This window comes from Cebus imitator, unplaced genomic scaffold (assembly GCF_001604975.1).
Source record: "Cebus imitator isolate Cc_AM_T3 unplaced genomic scaffold, Cebus_imitator-1.0 Scaffold23, whole genome shotgun sequence".
Taxonomy (NCBI): Eukaryota; Metazoa; Chordata; class Mammalia; order Primates; family Cebidae; genus Cebus; species Cebus imitator.
In genome coordinates, this window is record NW_016107338.1 from 3,238,294 (window position 1) to 3,255,767 (window position 17,474).

The 17,474-nt window shown below is 47.4% G+C and overlaps 1 protein-coding gene across 2 annotated transcripts in view; it reads left to right on the plus strand.

The window, feature by feature from the left end:
• The window catches only part of TGFA (transforming growth factor alpha), a 101,991-nt gene extending 85,383 nt beyond the window's left edge, over window positions 1-16,608 (plus strand). Inside the window, exons 3-6 of one of the 2 annotated variants that reach the window (XM_017522019.2) lie at window positions 1,643-1,763; window positions 8,353-8,502; window positions 10,635-10,744; window positions 13,038-16,608. In XM_017522019.2, the coding sequence (XP_017377508.1) occupies window positions 1,643-1,763; window positions 8,353-8,502; window positions 10,635-10,744; window positions 13,038-13,045 (389 nt within the window). In that variant the 3' untranslated portion in view covers window positions 13,046-16,608. The remainder of the gene's footprint in view (window positions 1-1,642; window positions 1,764-8,352; window positions 8,503-10,634; window positions 10,745-13,037) is intronic. The other variant, XM_017522020.2, reaches the window with a different exon arrangement.
• Window positions 16,609-17,474: the final 866 nt, after the last annotated feature.

The window sequence follows — 17,474 nt, forward strand, 5'->3', positions numbered from 1 at the left end:
GTAAGAGCTCCAGGAACATGGGGTTTTTTTCCCCCAAAAACCTAAATAGGAAAGACTCACTGTGGAAATACCCTCTTAATACAAGCATTAAGAGGACCTGTTGAAAGAAGCCGTGGAGTCTGCATCCATGGAGGTAAAATAGCTACATACTGGGCCTCAAATTTACTTTGGACAAAATGGGAGTGGAATAAAATAAGTCCAAAGTGCTGCCTGGTCAGCAGGTCTGTTGTGCATCATGGTGCTCCTGAATTGGTTGGCTATTTTTATTCCTGTCTGAAACTCAAGGATGGAAAACCCTGAGAGGTTTGGCGACCACCCCAAGCTCTTGAGAGTCATGATACCAGGACTCTGAGTGGGACCCATCTCAGCCCCGACTCTGCCCTTTTTACTCTCTCTCCATTATGGGAAAGAGAAAAGAATTTCCCAACGCTGACTGTGCTGCTCTCACATGGGTTTCTTACTCTAAGTAATCTTTTCTATTTTTATTATTTAAGTTCCAAGGTGCGTGTTCAGGATGTGCAGGTCTGTTGTGTAGGTAAACGTGTGCCATGGTGGTTTCTTCCACCTAACAACCCATCACCTAGATATTAAGCCCAGCATGCATTTGCTCTTTTCCCCAATGCTCTCCCCTACTCCCTCCCCCAACAGGCCCCAGTGAGCGTTGTTCCCCTCCCTGTGTCCATGTGTTCTCATTGTACAGCTCCCACTTATGAGTGAGAACATGCAGTGTTCGGTTTTCTGTTCCTGCATTAGTTTGCTGAGGATGATGGCTTCCAGCTTCATCCATGTCCCTGCAAAGGACGTGAACTCATTCTTTTTATGGCTGCATAGTATTCCATGCCGTATATGTATCACATTTTATCTTGTCTGTCATTGATGAGTATTTGGGTTGATTCCACATGTTTGCTATTGTGAATAGGCCTGCCATGAACATACACATGTGTGTATCTTTATAATAGAATGATTTATATTCCTTTGGGTATATATCCAGTAATGGGGCTTTAAGTAATCTTTATAGCCTTATCACTCCTAATCCTACCAAGAGAAGCCCTGCTGTCATCTTACTGTGTATCATTCCCAGACGTCATGTCTGATTTCTATTTGTGGTGGTGGTTTTCTTTTTTTAAGGAGGATCATATTATACAAACCATACTGGAAACCCATTTACTTTACTTACAATATATCATAAGCACCTTTTTGCATCACTAACTCTTCTGCCTCTCCATCAATTTAATGGTTACAGAATACTCCTTTGTACCTTTCTGCTGTTCTCTTGCTTTCAAAACAGATTTTTACAAAAGCTATCTGAAAAAAAAAGTCACTGTCACTTTGCAAAAGTGAAATTAGGTAGCTTTTGGGTTAAAATAGTAAAATTGTTCTGTTATCTTTGAATTACATTAATGGGGGGAGGAATTGTTTTGCTGTCTACAAAAACAAAAAGCTGGAAAGCACACTATGCAGAGGAGGAGCTCTAGGCCCATCCTAGGCTTCAGGAAGTGAGAGCTGAGGAGGGGGTGCCCCAGGTGGGAACCCAAAGTCCCAGCCATCACGGGCTCTGCTTTCTTGACTGGTAGGGTGGGAGTTGCGGGGTATACATGTCAACTGTTCCTGGAACTGAGCCCCGCGTCTTTCCTCTCCCCAGCAGACCCGCCCATGGCCGCAGCAGTGGTGTCCCATTTTAATGACTGCCCAGATTCCCACACTCAGTTCTGCTTCCATGGAACCTGCAGGTTTTTGGTGCAAGAGGACAAGCCAGCATGTGTGTAAGTATCCCTTGTTCTCCTTGAGGTCTGGGGCTGGAGTCAGTCTAACATCTGATTAAAAGAGCATTTACCTCCATAAGACTTGCCAGAGGCCCCTGAGACCCTTGGAGCCAGATGTGTCAGAGGATTAGAAGTGTGGACTGAGGGACACCTTTTTCAAAACCAGCTGGCTAAAAATCCAGGTTCCAGGGCCCCAGCCCAGAGCCACTGAAGTAGAACCCCCAGAAGTTCAAGTCTGGGGCTCTGCATTTTTAACAAGTATTTCAGATCGCTCATAGGTTTAGCAAAGTCTGAAAATTCTTGGATTCAAATTATTTCATGACTTAGAATTTCTGGAGCACAAGGCAGTGGGATGGATACCTTTGAGTGGCTAAATCCTCTAAGATGTGGTCTCTGCCCTCCAGCATCTTCACATTCCAGCTCATAAAACAAGCCAGAAGCACAGGTGAAGGGCTAGTGTACATAAATGGTAACACAACCAGAAATAGCTTAGGAATAAAGATGCAGGCCATGTATGGTGGTCTCCACACCTGGCTGAGCATCATCCTCCCGGGGAGGGGCCTTCTCTGACCTACAGAATCAGAATCTCCAGGACTGGGACCTAGGAATCACCTTAGTTAAGAGCTGTGGTGATTGCCACAGTCAGCCAGGTTGGAGAAGAAAGTCACTCGAAGAAAGCTTCCCAGAGCAGGTGTCAGGGTGGGACCAGTTGGGAAAAGCAGAGAGGTTGTTCCAGGCCTCACGTGCTTGGGGGACCTGCTATTGCAGATCAGTGTGGCTACACCAGGGAGACAGGGAGGAGACCAGTTAGAGACAAATTGGGGGCCAGAGCCTGTTGAAAGTTGTCTTTATTCTTTAGGCAATAGAAGCCACGTGAGTTTCAGAAAGACATATTCAAAGACAATTAGTCTGTCTATAATAGAATACTATTAGGTGGACCTATATTGAAACTTGGCACTATTTTATTTGGAGCTGGATAGTTGTGTTGTGGATGCTGACCTATGTACTGAAGGATGTCAGCAGTATCCCTGGCTTCTACCTACGAGATGCCAGTAGCATCACTGTCCCTGGCCATGACAGTCAAAACATATCCATGCAAGCAATTACACCTCTTTACCTCAGTTTCTCCCTGGATCTTGATGGCCCAGGGGCAGTATTCAGTCGACAGACATGCTTTATATGGCAATAGATAATGAGCCACACTGTTCTTAGGTGGCTTTAATCGGTTGTCCACATTTTAGAAAGTCAGATTTCACATTTCCATGCAGATGCATGGCAACACAGGGCCTGAACTTCCAACACAGCCCCTCAGCTGGGACTCACTCAGGTGTGCCGCCCCAGACAGGCTCGCTGTCTCCAGCCCTTCATTCTCTCCCTCTCCCCACTATGCCCGACAGCAACGTGAAACATGGGTCCCTGATCACCTGTTGCCCCTGCTGGTGCAGGAGGACCGCTGCTCTGCTTACACCAGCTCACTTAGCTCCCTTTTCCATCCGCGGGACCCCTGGGGGCTTGCCTATGTTCAGCCCCAGGACAGGGTGCTCTGCAGGACCCTCTGATGGCACTCCTTACCCCCCAATGGCTTGTAAGCTCTGAGAAAACAGGACCACACCTTATCCCTTTTTGTATTTACAGTACCCCAAAGAATGTTCTAATTAATGAATTCCCACTAGACCAGAAACTCTTGAGTGCATGCAGAGAAACCAGAACATTCTGTCCTTGTTCCTGTGACTCGCCCAGCCCTGGGAAGCTGACACACACATTCTGGTCAATAAAACTGACGTACCCTGAGGTTGAGCCCCATCTATCATGGCCTCATATAGCAAACTCACAGGGAGCCAGGACTCCGTAAGTCTTAAATTCTGTCTTCCATATGAACAATAGTCCTTAGGTTTCCAGAGAACCCAAAATGACATCTCATGCTATAAAATGAAGGGAAAAAAAAAAAGTTAAAACAAATAACTAGTCAGAGACTGCCAAAGGTGGTGAAAACTACCCTTAGATGTTTATGATTCAGGTAAACCCTAGATGGTATTTTACAGCTCCCTTTAATAAATCCCCTAGCTCCCAACCACATCAGAAAACTAATGGGAAGAGAATTTGCAAAGACAGTAAAGCTATAGAAATGCAAGGTTAGGGCTCTCAACACTTTTTCCCTGGGGCAGATTCCTCACACCATTGGTCTGCTGCCTGCAGAAGCTTTCAAACAAAGGAAAACGGTTGAAGGAAGCCACCCAGGTGACAAGTTTACCCCTGGCAACCAGTTTGAAGTTTCTCACCTGTCCCAAATGATCCTTGGTGACCCAACTCCCGACAACTTTCCCACAGCAAAGTATGAAAGCAAATTCTTGTCTGCCAAGGGAAACATTCCACCTGGCCCCAGCCACAGAACATTCCAGTGGAATCTGAACAGAGTTAAACACCCAAAGAGACCTGATCACCATCAGTGCAAAACCTGCTGCCCATGTGACCAAGGTGGTGCCTCCCAAGAGATTAGGAGTGGGGAAAGATTTCCCCTTTTGTAGATCTATCAGCAGGTGGTGGGGGCAGGGTTAGGAAGGATGACATCACTCCCATCCACAGGTCTGGAGAAAGTGCAGGTCCTCCCTCTCTCTTCCTACTGGAAGCCAGAGTGGGGGTCCCACACCAGGCAGGAGGACACCACAGTTAAAGGCATGGATTGGAGGTCAGGCAGACCCGAGGTAAAGTCCCGCCGAGTCTCTCATACAAGTGACTTGGCCTCTTAAACCTGTTTCTTTGTGCACAAAACGAGGATACTAACACTTCGTAGAATTGTAATGGGGACCCAGTGATGATAATGTATATGGAGCAATTGCTGCCTATGACAAAAGCCACTGGGCTCCTAAGCAGTTAGACTACTTAATTAAAATTTAGTTCTGAGTCTCACTAGCCACACTTTAAGGAAGCAATGCCTCAGCCAGGCTTGGTGGCTCACGCCTATAATCCCACCACTTTGGGAGGCTGAGGCAGGTGGATCACCTGAGGTCAGGAGTTCAAGACCAGCCTGGCCAACACAGTAAAACCCTGTCTCTACTAAAAATACAAAAATTAGCTGGGCATGGTGGCACATGCCTGTAATCCCAACTACTTGGGAGGCTGAGGCAGGAGAATTGCTTGAACCCAGGAGGCAGAGGTTGCTGTGAGCCAAAATCATGCCGTTGCATTCCAGCCTGGGCGACAAGAGTAAGACTCTGTCTTTAAAAAAAAAAAAAAAAAGATGCAATATCTCGAGGTAGCTAGTAGCTACTGTATTCAATCGCCCAGATATAGACTCTGTCATGATCATGGAAAGTTCTACTAGACAGCACTGGAGAACATTCAAGCACAGTTCCCAGCACAGCATATGCTGTGTTTGCGAATGTGGCCGCCATTGGCACCATCACTTCAGCCAGTGGATGTTGTGAGGCCCTGCTGGAAGGAGTATGAAAGCGGGGCTGAGCTTACTCCAGCCCTCTCTTTCCCAGCCCCTAGAGCACAGAGGTGATAGGACTTGGTGAATCTGGTTCTTGAAAGGCAGAGAATGGGTGAGCCCAATACACATGCTCTTGGTCCTAGTGCACCCACTGCCTCATAGTCCTGTGGAATGTGCAGCCAGGTAGAAACCAGCACCTACCTGAGGCCAAGGAGGGAACAGCAGCCAGGCGAGGTGACTCTTTCCACTCCTGTGACTTGTGCCTAAAATAATCAGCATAATTAAGCCTAATATTAGAAGCTTCAGAAGTTTTTTTTAAGTATATCACCAAACCTTTCTCTTTTTCTGTTATAAAAAGCAACTGAGAAGCATTCCCATTATTACAATTAGGAAGAGAAAGGATTGCCCTCCCCTGCCCACTGCAATCACCTGGGAGCTTTAGAAATCTTGATGCCCAGGACTGACTCCCAGAGATTCAGATTTAGTTGATCTAAAGGTATGGCCTGGACATCAGGATTTTTGAAAGCATTAACCCAGAAAGGTAGCCCTACTGGGTGAGATTGTTAGTTCCCAAACCCCTAGAAGCTTTTGTTTCTTCAGCTGTAAAACAGGGTAAATAATAGCGATGGCCTCACCTGTCAGTTGCGATTGTTGGGATTAAAAGAGATGATTCAGGTAGTTTAGCCTAGTGCTTGCAGCAAATGTTATGTGTTGTAATTACCACTTGGCTGCCACTATTTTATTTAAATGAAATTTACTGGGGTCTCCAGTATTGATATGTTAAATCATAGTGTTTTTAGAACCAAATAATAGGTGAGGTGCTAGAATCCCTCTTTCCCAGGGCCTGCTGGTTAGGGTAGAAACATTTCAAGCTGTGTGACATTGCCTTGGGTTGCTCGCCTTCCTATGCCATAAGCATTTCACAAAAGACTCTTCAAATCCTCATTATGCTACCCTTCCCCGGGAGAAAGAACGACTAACCCTAACCCTACCCCTTCTGCAGAGAAGTCCCATTGGCTTGGCTACAACTCCTGCTTACAAATCTGATAATCCACTCTAAAGCCCAGGCTCCCTGGCCCCATTCTGTTCAGTGGTTCACCAGAGGTTTCTGTAGAGCTAAGCTCTGCCCTGCAAGAGCACGGAGGCTGGGGCCAGAAGTGAGGCTGGTCAGAAAAGAGCAGTCAGAAAGGTGGGCATAGTCCTGGGGGGTTCAAGGAGGAGAGGTTAGGGAGATCCAAGTGAGCTATGGAAAAATGGATGGATGGGTGACAAAAATGAATGAGTCTGTAAATTACATCTTTCTGGAGAATGGAGTCCTTGGAATGGAGCCTGAGGAGAGTGAGGAATGATATTCCAGGTGGAGAAGGTAGCCAGCGTTGGGATGCGCAATGGAGGGTAGTTGTTCATTCATTCTGTAGGTGTGTCCCGAGTGCCCACATGCTGGGAAGTGTGCTAGGTGCAGCGGGTGGATTTAACGCTGGGCTGGGGGTGGGGGGTGGCAACAACTTGGATGGGCTGGAACCGGAACCTAGGTGGGTGGGAGATAAAGTAGAGGGGTGGATTAGGGCCCTGGGGGAGAGAGGGCTAGCTATCACTAGAGGAAACACACCACCCAGGGACCCTATCTGGAAGGCTGGGGAGCCATCTAGGTGCAGGGTGAAAACTTGAGCTAGACGGAGGGACCCTTTGCAGGGTTTTCTTGAGACACGCACGGACGGCTTAGATTTATGCACTGCCTAAGCCTGTTGCTTGTCCACTCTCTGCCTCCCCTTCATAGGAAAGGGCCAGTGCCTGCAGGGAGAGTCAGTGAAGACCTATTTCTTTAACATTAAAATGCTTAAATTTTTATTAAGTTGGGCAAAATCTATGCTACAGGTTAAATATAGCATGTGTATTCTGTGGCTCCAAGCACCCTGTGTTATCCGGGGTCAGCCAGCCCAGGAGCACAGGACTGGGGGAATCGCAAATGTAATGCCCCTGGCACCAGCCCAGCATGACGGCAGGCACATTAGGACCTTAACCCCTCTCAGGGAGTGGTCTTCAAAGGCCTTCTAATCTAAAAGTGAAGGTTAGAGGCTAAGTAATCAAAAAATAAACTCTTTTTAAAAGTTTAGCTATCACTGCTATGTCTGGGGGAAAAACAAAACTAAACTTTAAATCTAGCATGTGATACGGGGTTGCTCCGCTAAGAAGTCCCCAGTGGGAAGGAGGCCACCCCACAGGCAAAGGAGGTGGGAATCTTACATCTCTATTGACAATAAGAATGTTACAGCATACAAAAGGACCAGTGTCTAAGCTAATTATGTCTTATTGAGAAGCATCACATGCTTAGGGGATTAGTGGCTCAGGGGATGCCTTTAAAAGAAAATGACCATCTCATCCTTATGGCCAGGACACATCCTGAAGCACTTTTGGGACCCACTTGTGCATAGCAGGGGGCTGTGACTGAAAGGTTAATGCTAAAGAACCTCTGAATGGCAGCAGTACCAGGAATTACATCACCTGGTGTTGGCGCCACACTTTCCAGGCTACATGCACATTCGAACATGACCTTGCTTGTGCCTTTACTAAGCCTGGTGTAAAGGTGGGCCAGGTATTAAAGGACAGGAGGACACCAGGGTTCACAGGAGAGTGGTGACTTCTCCAGTCCTACCACGACCAGGTAGTGGTGCTGGGTAACCTGGTAAATACCTGAAGAACTAATTAAACTTGATGAAGATAAAAAGGCAAACCACAGCCTATGCCTCCACTGGTTTCAGGTGTTTTCTCATCAGAAATTCTGAAAATTCGCACTTGGTTTAAAAATAACCTGGATTTTTTGTGAACTGCAAGAATGAAGTCTGTGTCACGAAGACGTTTGCTGCCTTGACTTCTCCAGGATTTGGCACGGTCGCAATAGTCACGGGTTGCTTCAGTGGTAGTTTGCGTCCTCAGATAAGGATTAGATTCCCCTTCCTTCTCCAAGCAAGTGGTGGTGCCTGTGGCCAGAAATAGGAGGCATTTTGCTAACACCTTTGCTTCCAATTGCAAAAGCTGGCAGGGTCCCTTTGGGCTTTACCTGAAGGCTCTGTGTCCCTCCAGGCAAACCCTCCCTGGAGAGCTAGGGGAACAAGACCTTCTGTCAGGAGAGTGCACTAACCTTCCTTTCTTCCCCAGCTGCCATTCTGGGTATGTCGGTGCACGCTGTGAGCATGCGGATCTCCTGGCTGTGGTGGCCGCCAGCCAGAAGAAGCAGGCCATCACCGCCTTGGTGGTGGTCTCCATGGTGGCCCTTGCTGTCCTAATCATCACATGTGTGCTGATACAGTGAGTACTTGCTGCCCCTAAGGGCAGGTCTCCTGCACCCCTTAGAGCCTCTCCTACCAGGGACATCTACAATATGTCCAGATAACAAGGCCACCTCAGCACAGCTTACTGCTGTGATGTCTGAGTGGTGTCAGCAAAGCTAAATGCTACTTTGACAACTATTGGCATGACATGGGACATCTGAAACCCATGCCCCTGGTTCTGGTAACAACGGGGCACCCCTTAGAGCCCCAGCTTGTTGACAGTAGGCACAGCCTGCTCACATCCTTCTCCTGGACCAAGGCAGCATTGAGTGGTGAGGGATGAGGTCTCAGCTGGGCCGGCCTTTCCTGCCTCCCCAAGCAGTATCCACTCTGCTTCCAGGGACTTTGGAAAACACATTTGCTGGGAGAAGACAAAGAGCTCTGGTTCAGACTGGGCACAGCCCAGGCTCTGCCACTCCAGAGGACCCTCTTTGAGGAGCCGGAGCCAGCTAGTGGGCTGCCAGCCTTGCTTCTCATGGCCAGTAGCTGTGTGTGTTCCCCCATCCCATAGTCCTGTTTCCGTGGCCAGGAGAGTCATGGGGGCTTAGGAACAAGGCTGGCGGCCCACATGGGCCTCCCCAGAGAGACCTAAGAACGAATTTTGCCAGATTCTGTGGAAACAGGAATGATCTAGATGCCTAGACAGCATCTCTCATTTCCAGGGAGGCAGCCAGTCCCAACTCTCCTGTGGCGCTTCCCAGCCTTGGTCTCCCTACCAGTGACCAAGTTCAGAATCCATGAGCCAGAGACTATGCTCTCACTCCTGCCGGGCTGCTGACTTCCGGGGCTTAGGGCCCTCCTGAGTGGCAGGGTCCAAGCTGGGACCGGCTTGTCCCATGCTGGAGGCATCTAGAGGCCTTGATCCCATTGCCCTGGGCCGCTCCTGCCCGGGAAGTGACGAGGACAAGCCCACCTGGCAGGCTGTGAGAAAGCAGGCATCGACGGATCTGGAACCAAGGCCTTCATAGCCCCTGGCTTGGGATGTGTGTTCCCAGCCCAGACTCTAACTCAGGAGGGCCTGGGGCCCAGGCACACCGTTCTGGGCTCTCAGTTTTCACTTGTGACAAAAGCAGGTTGGGCAGGAAGGTCTCAGGGCCTCCTCCTTAGCTCTGCTGTCCAAAGCTTCAGGGGCTCCAGGAACCTTCCCAGCTTCTCACTGCAGGACAGTATCAAGACAGGGGCTGGGAGAGGAATCGTGAAATGCCACCAGATACCGAGAGAGAAGCCCAGCAACAGGCTTGTTTCCTCATCTCTGCCACCTGGCTCACCTTAGTCAGGAAATTTCTCCTAACTTCAGTCCTTGCCCGGGGACACATAAAGTATACATGCATTAAGGCTGGAATGAGTGGAAACGAAGGTCTCCGTGCTATCCCAAGGGAAACAGCTGGCAGTGTCTGTGGGTAACATCTCTCTTACTCAGTGCTTTCTTTCTATTCTTCTTTTGGGGCTTTTTTTCATGTAAACTCTGAAAACTGTCCATTCCTGCCCACAGAGGGAGGCAGGAGCCTTTATAACCTGATGCCTCAGGACTCCAGGTAACAGGTTTACAGAGAGGGTGGATATTCCAAAGCTAGAGAACATTAGTCCTGAAAGGAGGATTCAAAACCACTGAGATCCATGACTCATTCTTCCATGTTTTTCCACGGCCAATTCAGCCATCCAAGTTCCCTGTTCTGCTACTGGCAATACCAGATGAATAACTTCCTCCTCAACCCTCACAGCCCTGCCAGCTGGAGGTGGCCACTTCATCCCAGTCCTTTGTCCCAGTTTTGAGACCATTACTATACCTGTAGAGTTACCCACCTTGTTCTTTATCGAGAAAGCCGAGTGCAGGACCAGTCCCTTCTGACAGCTGGGGAAGCTGGAGCCAGGTCAGCTTGCAGAAATGGAGTGAATACTTTAGGGCAGTCAACTGATGCTTTTGTTGTTGGCCGGCATCTGCCCCAAAAAACCACTAACCTACTGTGCCCTCAGCCCCCTACAGTGCTGGTCCCTCTAGAAGCCCCCATGGGGAGCTGGTTTAGAGCTGGAGCTGCCCACAGGCCCATTGGACAGATGCTGTGCCACCCCGGCCTGCCTGCCCAGACTGGGTCTGTTGTGTCTTTGCAGCTGCTGCCAGGTCCGAAAACACTGTGAGTGGTGCCGGGCCCTCATCTGCCGGCATGAGAAGCCCAGCGCCCTCCTGAAAGGAAGGACTGCTTGCTGCCACTCAGAAACGGGTAAAGAGCCTCTTCTCTGGTGGGAGACACTATGGGGTGGAGAAAAGACTACCTTCTCCAAGTCAGGGCAGAAGTTCCTGGACTATGGAGCAGAGAGAGGGGAGAAAAGAGAGACTGTTTTATTCTACCAAGTCAGGATTGGTTTATTCATAGGTGCCTTTTACTTAGTAGGGAGCCCTTATATCCTGGCTGGTGGCTGTGGGACCTTTGACAAGTTACTCAACCTCTCAGAGGCTCAGTTTGTTTTTGAGATGGTGTCTTACTCTGTTGCCCAGGCTGGAGTGCAGTGCTGCAAACTCGGCTCACTGGTTCCCAGGTTCAAGCACTTCTCCTGCCTCAGCCTCCCAAGTAGCTGGGATTACAGGCGCCTGCCACCATACCCAGCTAATTTTTGTACTTTTAGTAGAAATGGGGTTTCACCATATTGGCCAGGTTGGTCTCGAGCTCCTGACCTTAGATGACCCACCTCGACCTCCCAAAGTGCTGGTATTATATGCGTGAGCCACCATGCCCAGCCTAGCCTCAGTTTTCTTATTCTTAAAAAGATGCTGTGCAAATTGGAAGATACTGATATAAAATACCTAGTGTATCCCCCAAATTGACGGCACTCAAGAGATGTTCATTCTCTTTCCCTTGAGAAGGTCACTTCCCCTTTTTTTAGCTGTAAAATGAGGAATTTGGCCTATGCAAGGTCGCCAAGGACCTTCAAACCCTTAGGTCCTGTGAGCTTCATTAAGTTTACCTCGTTTCCTGGATATTTTCGCCAACATCCATGGAGATTGGACATTAGGACGTGGGCCCAGCTTGCACCTCAGGAGCCCTCCTCGTAGCATCTCTGGTTCTGGGCTCATGGAGGTAAAGAGTTGCTTCATCCAAACAAGGCCAGAAAAGTCTCACATCGGCCAGCTTTTCAGGGATGCTATTTTAATGAGAGCCCATCATAAAGTTCTTCTTGAGGACATAGTGGGTCAGGAGACAGTCATTAAAGTGAATCAACCCAGAGGTGTCCTTCTCTGGTCAACAGTTGGCATTCAGAAGCTCCAGGGTCCATGGTAGAGGGTAGGGAGGAAGGCTGCTGGGAGGCTGGACACACGTGTGTTCATTAGAGCTCGTGGTCATCTGGAGGGAGCTGAAGGCCCAAGAATGCCACACGCCTGTTCTTCCTCTCAATAACCATGGTAATTGTGTGCAGTAAATGAGCACACAGAGGCTGTGCTGGAGCAGCACTCGAGATTTAGGAGCCACAGCTCTTGAGGATGCAAATCCATTCAGCCTTGCAGTGGCCTTAAGAGGAGGATGGTTCATGAGTGACATGGGTAAACTGAGTCTGCTGACAGCCTGCTTGGATCCCACTAGGAGTCAGTTGGGGAGTGAGGATGAGAACCAGGGTCTCTGAAGCCCTGTCTCAACATCTTCTTTCAACTACCTTGGGCTAATCCATTGAGCTAATGGATTATTTTTGAGCTTATTTTTTCTTTTAGCACCAATAGAAAAATTTTTTTAGTCTTTTAAGAAAATTTGTAATAGATTTTGTAGCATTTGTCTGAACCTCAACCAAGTCATTTGGGGTGGAGTAAGTTTCTTGTTAATGTCCCTTCTTCTCTACCCACATTTGAGAAGTTCTAATCCTGGGGATGGGTCAGACCTTTAGATATTGCAACTGGAGCTGAAGTCCCTCTCCCTGAGATGGTGCATATCACAACCTGGTGCATATCACAAACTGGCCAGGTCTACTGGCCCTAAGGGATGGGTGAACCAGGGGTGCTCCCCTGTGAACACCTCCAGAGGAACCGTGGCAGGGACCTAGAAAGATGTCCAGGCTAAGCTGAACTCAGGAACTGAGCCCTGCTGCCCCACCACCACAGACAGTGAGGATCCCCCTCAGGGCCCAGCCATTCTGAAAAGTAAATGGGTCCATTCTTGTATGGCCTCAGGGGAAGCCTTTCTGCCATCAGAGCCACCCACCAAGCCACCCCCTACAGGGGAAGTGACCACAGGCCAGATTGAAATGAGGCCCTCACAACAGGGTGCATCCCCCCCACCCCCCAATCTGCCTTCCTTCTGCTACTTCTTACTTTTGATCAGTCTTTCTAGCTTCCTTTGGCACTGAAAGCACAATGTCAGAGGTTGCGGTCTCCAACACTGAACCAGCAGAATTTGGACTCAGGCCTAACTGCCTGAGAGAACTTGGTGACATTGGCAGTGCCATCTCCAAGTCTCTTTCTTAAGCTTATTTTCCCAAGGTGGCCAGGGTGTGGCCCGCAGTGCTTAACCTGTTTTTCCTTCCTGCCAGTGGTCTGAAGAGCCCAGAGGAGGAGCTTGGCCAGGTGGACTGTGGCAGATCAGTAAAGAAAGGCTTCTTCAGGAGAGCAACGCCAGAGACGCCTGCACATGCCGCAGACCTTCCTCCTTGGCTGCAATCACCCACACAGCCTTTTGAGGGCCTTCAAAACTGTCAAGAACTCTGTCTGCTCGGGGTTATTCAGTGTGACCTAAAGAAGAAATTGGTGGACCACGATTTCAAGACTGGTTAAAAAAAGAACTGCAAAGCGATGGACTCCTGCTCACCTGGGTGAGCTGTGTGCCTCAGTTGGTGTCTGAGTCCAGAGGTGTAGTTGTCTTCTGCCAGGCGTGGATTCCAGGCTGCATGTTTCTTTTTGATGGCCCACCTCTCCACAACAGAATTCTGCCCAACACAGGGGATTTCTGTGGTTGTTACCGTTTTCTGCCATCGCTCACTGGGGAAGAAAGTGGAAGGAGGGAAACTGCTTAATGTCACGTGAAGACCCCAGCTTTAAGAGCAGCTGTATTCTGTAACCACGAGACCCTCAACCAGCCCAATATCTTCCATGGACACATGACATTGAAGACTGTCCCAAGCTATCACCACCCTTGGAGATGTCTTATTTATTAGATGGATAATGGTTTTATTTTTAATGTCTTAAGTTGATGTAAAAAGCATAAAACCCCTTCAGAGTTCTACATTAATGATGTATGTGTTGCTGACTGAAAAGCTATACTGATTGATTAGAAATGTCTGGCCTCTTCGAGACAGCTAAGGCTTGGGAAAAGCCAGCCAGGGTTGCGAAGATGGAAGCAGAGGCTGGGTTACTGGTAGGAACAAAGGTAGGGTTCAGAGGTGGTGCCATTTAAGCCACCAAGCCAGTAAATGTTCCCAGTACATTCTGAGAGAAAACGTAGCAAATCCCTCAGCAAGGATCTGTCCCTTCTGCTGGGGAGAGAGGAAGAGAGTACACGCATGTCTACACAGGATAAACCCAATACATACCGTACTGCTCAGTGCTTAAACTTCCTAGCGAGCGCTCCGAGAGAATGTTTAGAAATAAAGCATTAGCCACGAGCCGTGGGGATTTCAGGCCAAATGCGTAAAAGAGGGACCAGTCACTTATTTTCCATTTTGTTGCTTGGTTGGTTTGTTTCTTCATTTTAAAAGGAGAAATTTAACTTTGCTATTTATTTCCAAGCACTAGGAAAACTGCTCCAGTAACTGTTTTTCTTCATTTCCATTCAGGATGCCGTTTTTATTAACAAAAACTCTAACAAGTCATCTCTACCATGTGGGTCTTGCTTTCCACTCAAGAGACGGAGCAATTGTCCCCTGGGTATCTGTGTCCATCTGACTCTTGGGGCCTGCTTGTGGGAAGCAGTGGGTCCCTTCAAATACATAGGGATGACGGTAGCTAATCCCTAGGAATTTTTATTAAAATTTGGAAACAGAGTAACAAATAATATATAAACTCCTTAGGTGAGGAAACTCTACTAATATTTGAAAAGTGAAAGATTTCTACCTACTAACTCTTAAGTGCTCTAGCTTATTACATCATGAAAGGGACATTGACAATATGTCAATTGGCTTGAAATTTTCAGAGTTTTGTCCTCCCCCTAATCCTTCTTTGATCTGGAAGAACCATTTCTATGAATTTATTTTTTTAATAATTCAGACAATTCTATGACCCGTGTCTTCACTTTGGCACTCTTATTTAACAATGCCACACCTGAAGCACTAAATGCAGACCTCAGATCTGTTCAGAGCTGACCCCCTAGCAATGTCATTGACACGGCTCCCGGTTTTTTAATTATTAAAATAGGTTCAAGTTTGCCTTCCTTGAGCCAGTCCCACAGCAGCAGATATGTGCTGCTTGACTATCGCATCCTGCTTAGAGACCAATTAATGGACACTGGTTTTTAGACCCCTGTCAATCACTAGTTAGCATCCAAGAGACTTTGCAGAGGTGTGAGAAGATGAGGCTGAACAGATGATGGATGCAGAGGTTCCCTGCAAAAACTTGAGATTTAGTGTCTGTGAATGCTCTGGTTCCTAGGTCCAGCAAGTCGCACTTGCCAGTGCCCTCATGCTTATGCCTATAACACACATGCAAAGGCCTCCAAGTACGCCTCCCTAGAAGTGCCTTCCAAGTCAGTCTTTTGGAAACCAGTAGGTCTGAAAAAGAGGCTGCATAAAGGCAGGCCTGGTTGGACCATCATCCATGTCCCAGGATAGGAGAGCGTGGCTTATTTGGTGATTTTCTTCTAGAAATCAAATGACTGATAAGCATTGGATCCCTCTACCATTTAATGGCAGTGGTAGTCTTTGGTTAGCTATAAAAATGCTCCCTTCTCAGGTTAAAAATGCATCTTCTAATCCATCTCAGCAAGGTTTCCTGTGTTTCCTTGCCCTTTAGAAAATGAACTGTTCACTACAATTAGAGAATCATTTAACATCCTGACCTGGTAAGCTGCCACACACCTGGCAGTGGGGAGCATCACTGTTTCCAATGGCTCAGAAGACAATGAAAAGCCCCCATTTAAAAAAATAACATTTTTTAAAAGGCCTCCAATATTCTTATGGAGCCTGGATTTTCCCACTGCTTTGCAGGCTGTGACTTTTTTTAAGCATCTGGCAGGAAATGTTTTTTTCCACGTGGAAAGATAGATAGCAGCCAACCCTGATCTGGAAGACAGGGCCCCAGCTGGACACACATGGAACCGAGCCAGGGATGAGCTGGCTACTGTGTCACTGCAGGAGAGGTGGGCAGAATGGCCCTGGAGTCCTTTCTCTTGAGAAAGGAGGAAAAGGTGGGATTGACCCTCACCCACCCGCCCTGGTAAAGGAGGAGAATTTATGCTTCTGGAGCTTCTCAAGGGACTGTGTTTTGCAGGTACAGAAAACTGCCTGTTATCTTCAAGCCAGGTTTTCCAGGGCACATGGGCCACCAGTTGCTTTTTCAGTCAATTTGGCAGGGATGGACTCGTGAGGCTCTAACACTGCTCAGGAGACCCCTGCCCTCTAGTTAGTTCTGGGCTTTGATCTCTCCCAACCTGCCCAGTCACAGAGGGAGGAATGACTCAAATGCCCAAAACCAAGAGGATGTTGCAGAAGTAAGACAAATGTGTCTATTTTTTAATGTTCTAACATAAGACCTGTTCTCTCTAGTATTGACTTACCAGGCTTTCTGAAAGATCTAGCGGTTCACAGCACAGAGAGAGGGCACTGAAAAAGCAACTCCTCTTCTTAGTCTTAATAATTTACTAAAATGGTCAACTTTTCATTATTATAATAAACCTGATGCTTTTTTTTAGAACTCCTTACTCTGACTTCTGTATATGTTGCACTGAAAAAGTTAATATTTAATGTTTTAATTTATTTTGTGTGGTAAGTTAATTTTGATTTCTGTAATGTGCTAATGTGATTAGCAGTTCTTTTCCTTAATATCTGAATTATACTTAAAGAGTAGTGAGCAATATAAGATGCAGCTGTGTTTTTCAGTAATGTGCATTGTTATTCAGTTGTACTGTACCTTACTTGGAAGGATGAAGGAATGAATCTTTTTTTCCTAAATCAAGACTGGAGTGTTTCTTTAATGAGATTCAGATATTGCTGAAGGAAACGAAGACTTTTCCCTGCAAATGTGAATGATGAGAAAAATTAGACGATCTTATGCAAAGTGTGGAAGTCCTGTAATTAACCATAGTTGATTCCTGTCTCCTTGAAGAATTCAAGATCTCTGAAGCTCTTCCCAATATATAAGTACTTAGGGCCAGGCGTGGTGGCTCACGCCTGTAGTCCCAGCACTTTGGGAAGATGAGGCAGGTGGATCATGAGGTCCGGAGATCAAGACCATCCTGGCCAACATGGTGAAACACCATCTCTACTAAAATACAAAAAGAAAAAAAAAAAATGAGCCAGGTATGATGGAGGCTGAGGCAGGGAAATCACTTGAACCTGGGAGGCAGAGTTTGCAGTGAGCCAAGATTGCACCACTGCACTCCAGCCTGGCAACAGAGCAAGACTCCGTCTCAAAAAAAAAAAAAAAAAAAAGTACTTAGACTATGTGTCCAATAATGCTAATTGATGTGGTGGAAAATATATACAATCTCTGCCACTGCAGGAATTGAAATCTGGTCAAGACAACAGACTGATATGCTGAAAATAATTCTGGACTATTTCTAGACAATACAAGTAAGCCATGAAATTACAAGCTGGAGAGTACATGGTAACAGCTGTGGTTCTCAAAGCATGGTTCCAGACCTGCAGCATTGGCATAACCTGCAAACTTGTTAGGAATGCAAATCTTTGGGCTCCAGCCCAGACCTGCTCTACTGCAGGGGTGCTCCACGCTCTCTCTGCACTCTGGGTAATTCTAATACATGCTCAAAATTTTTACGCATTTTTTCATTTTGTAGAAAGACAGGGTCTCCCTATGCTGTC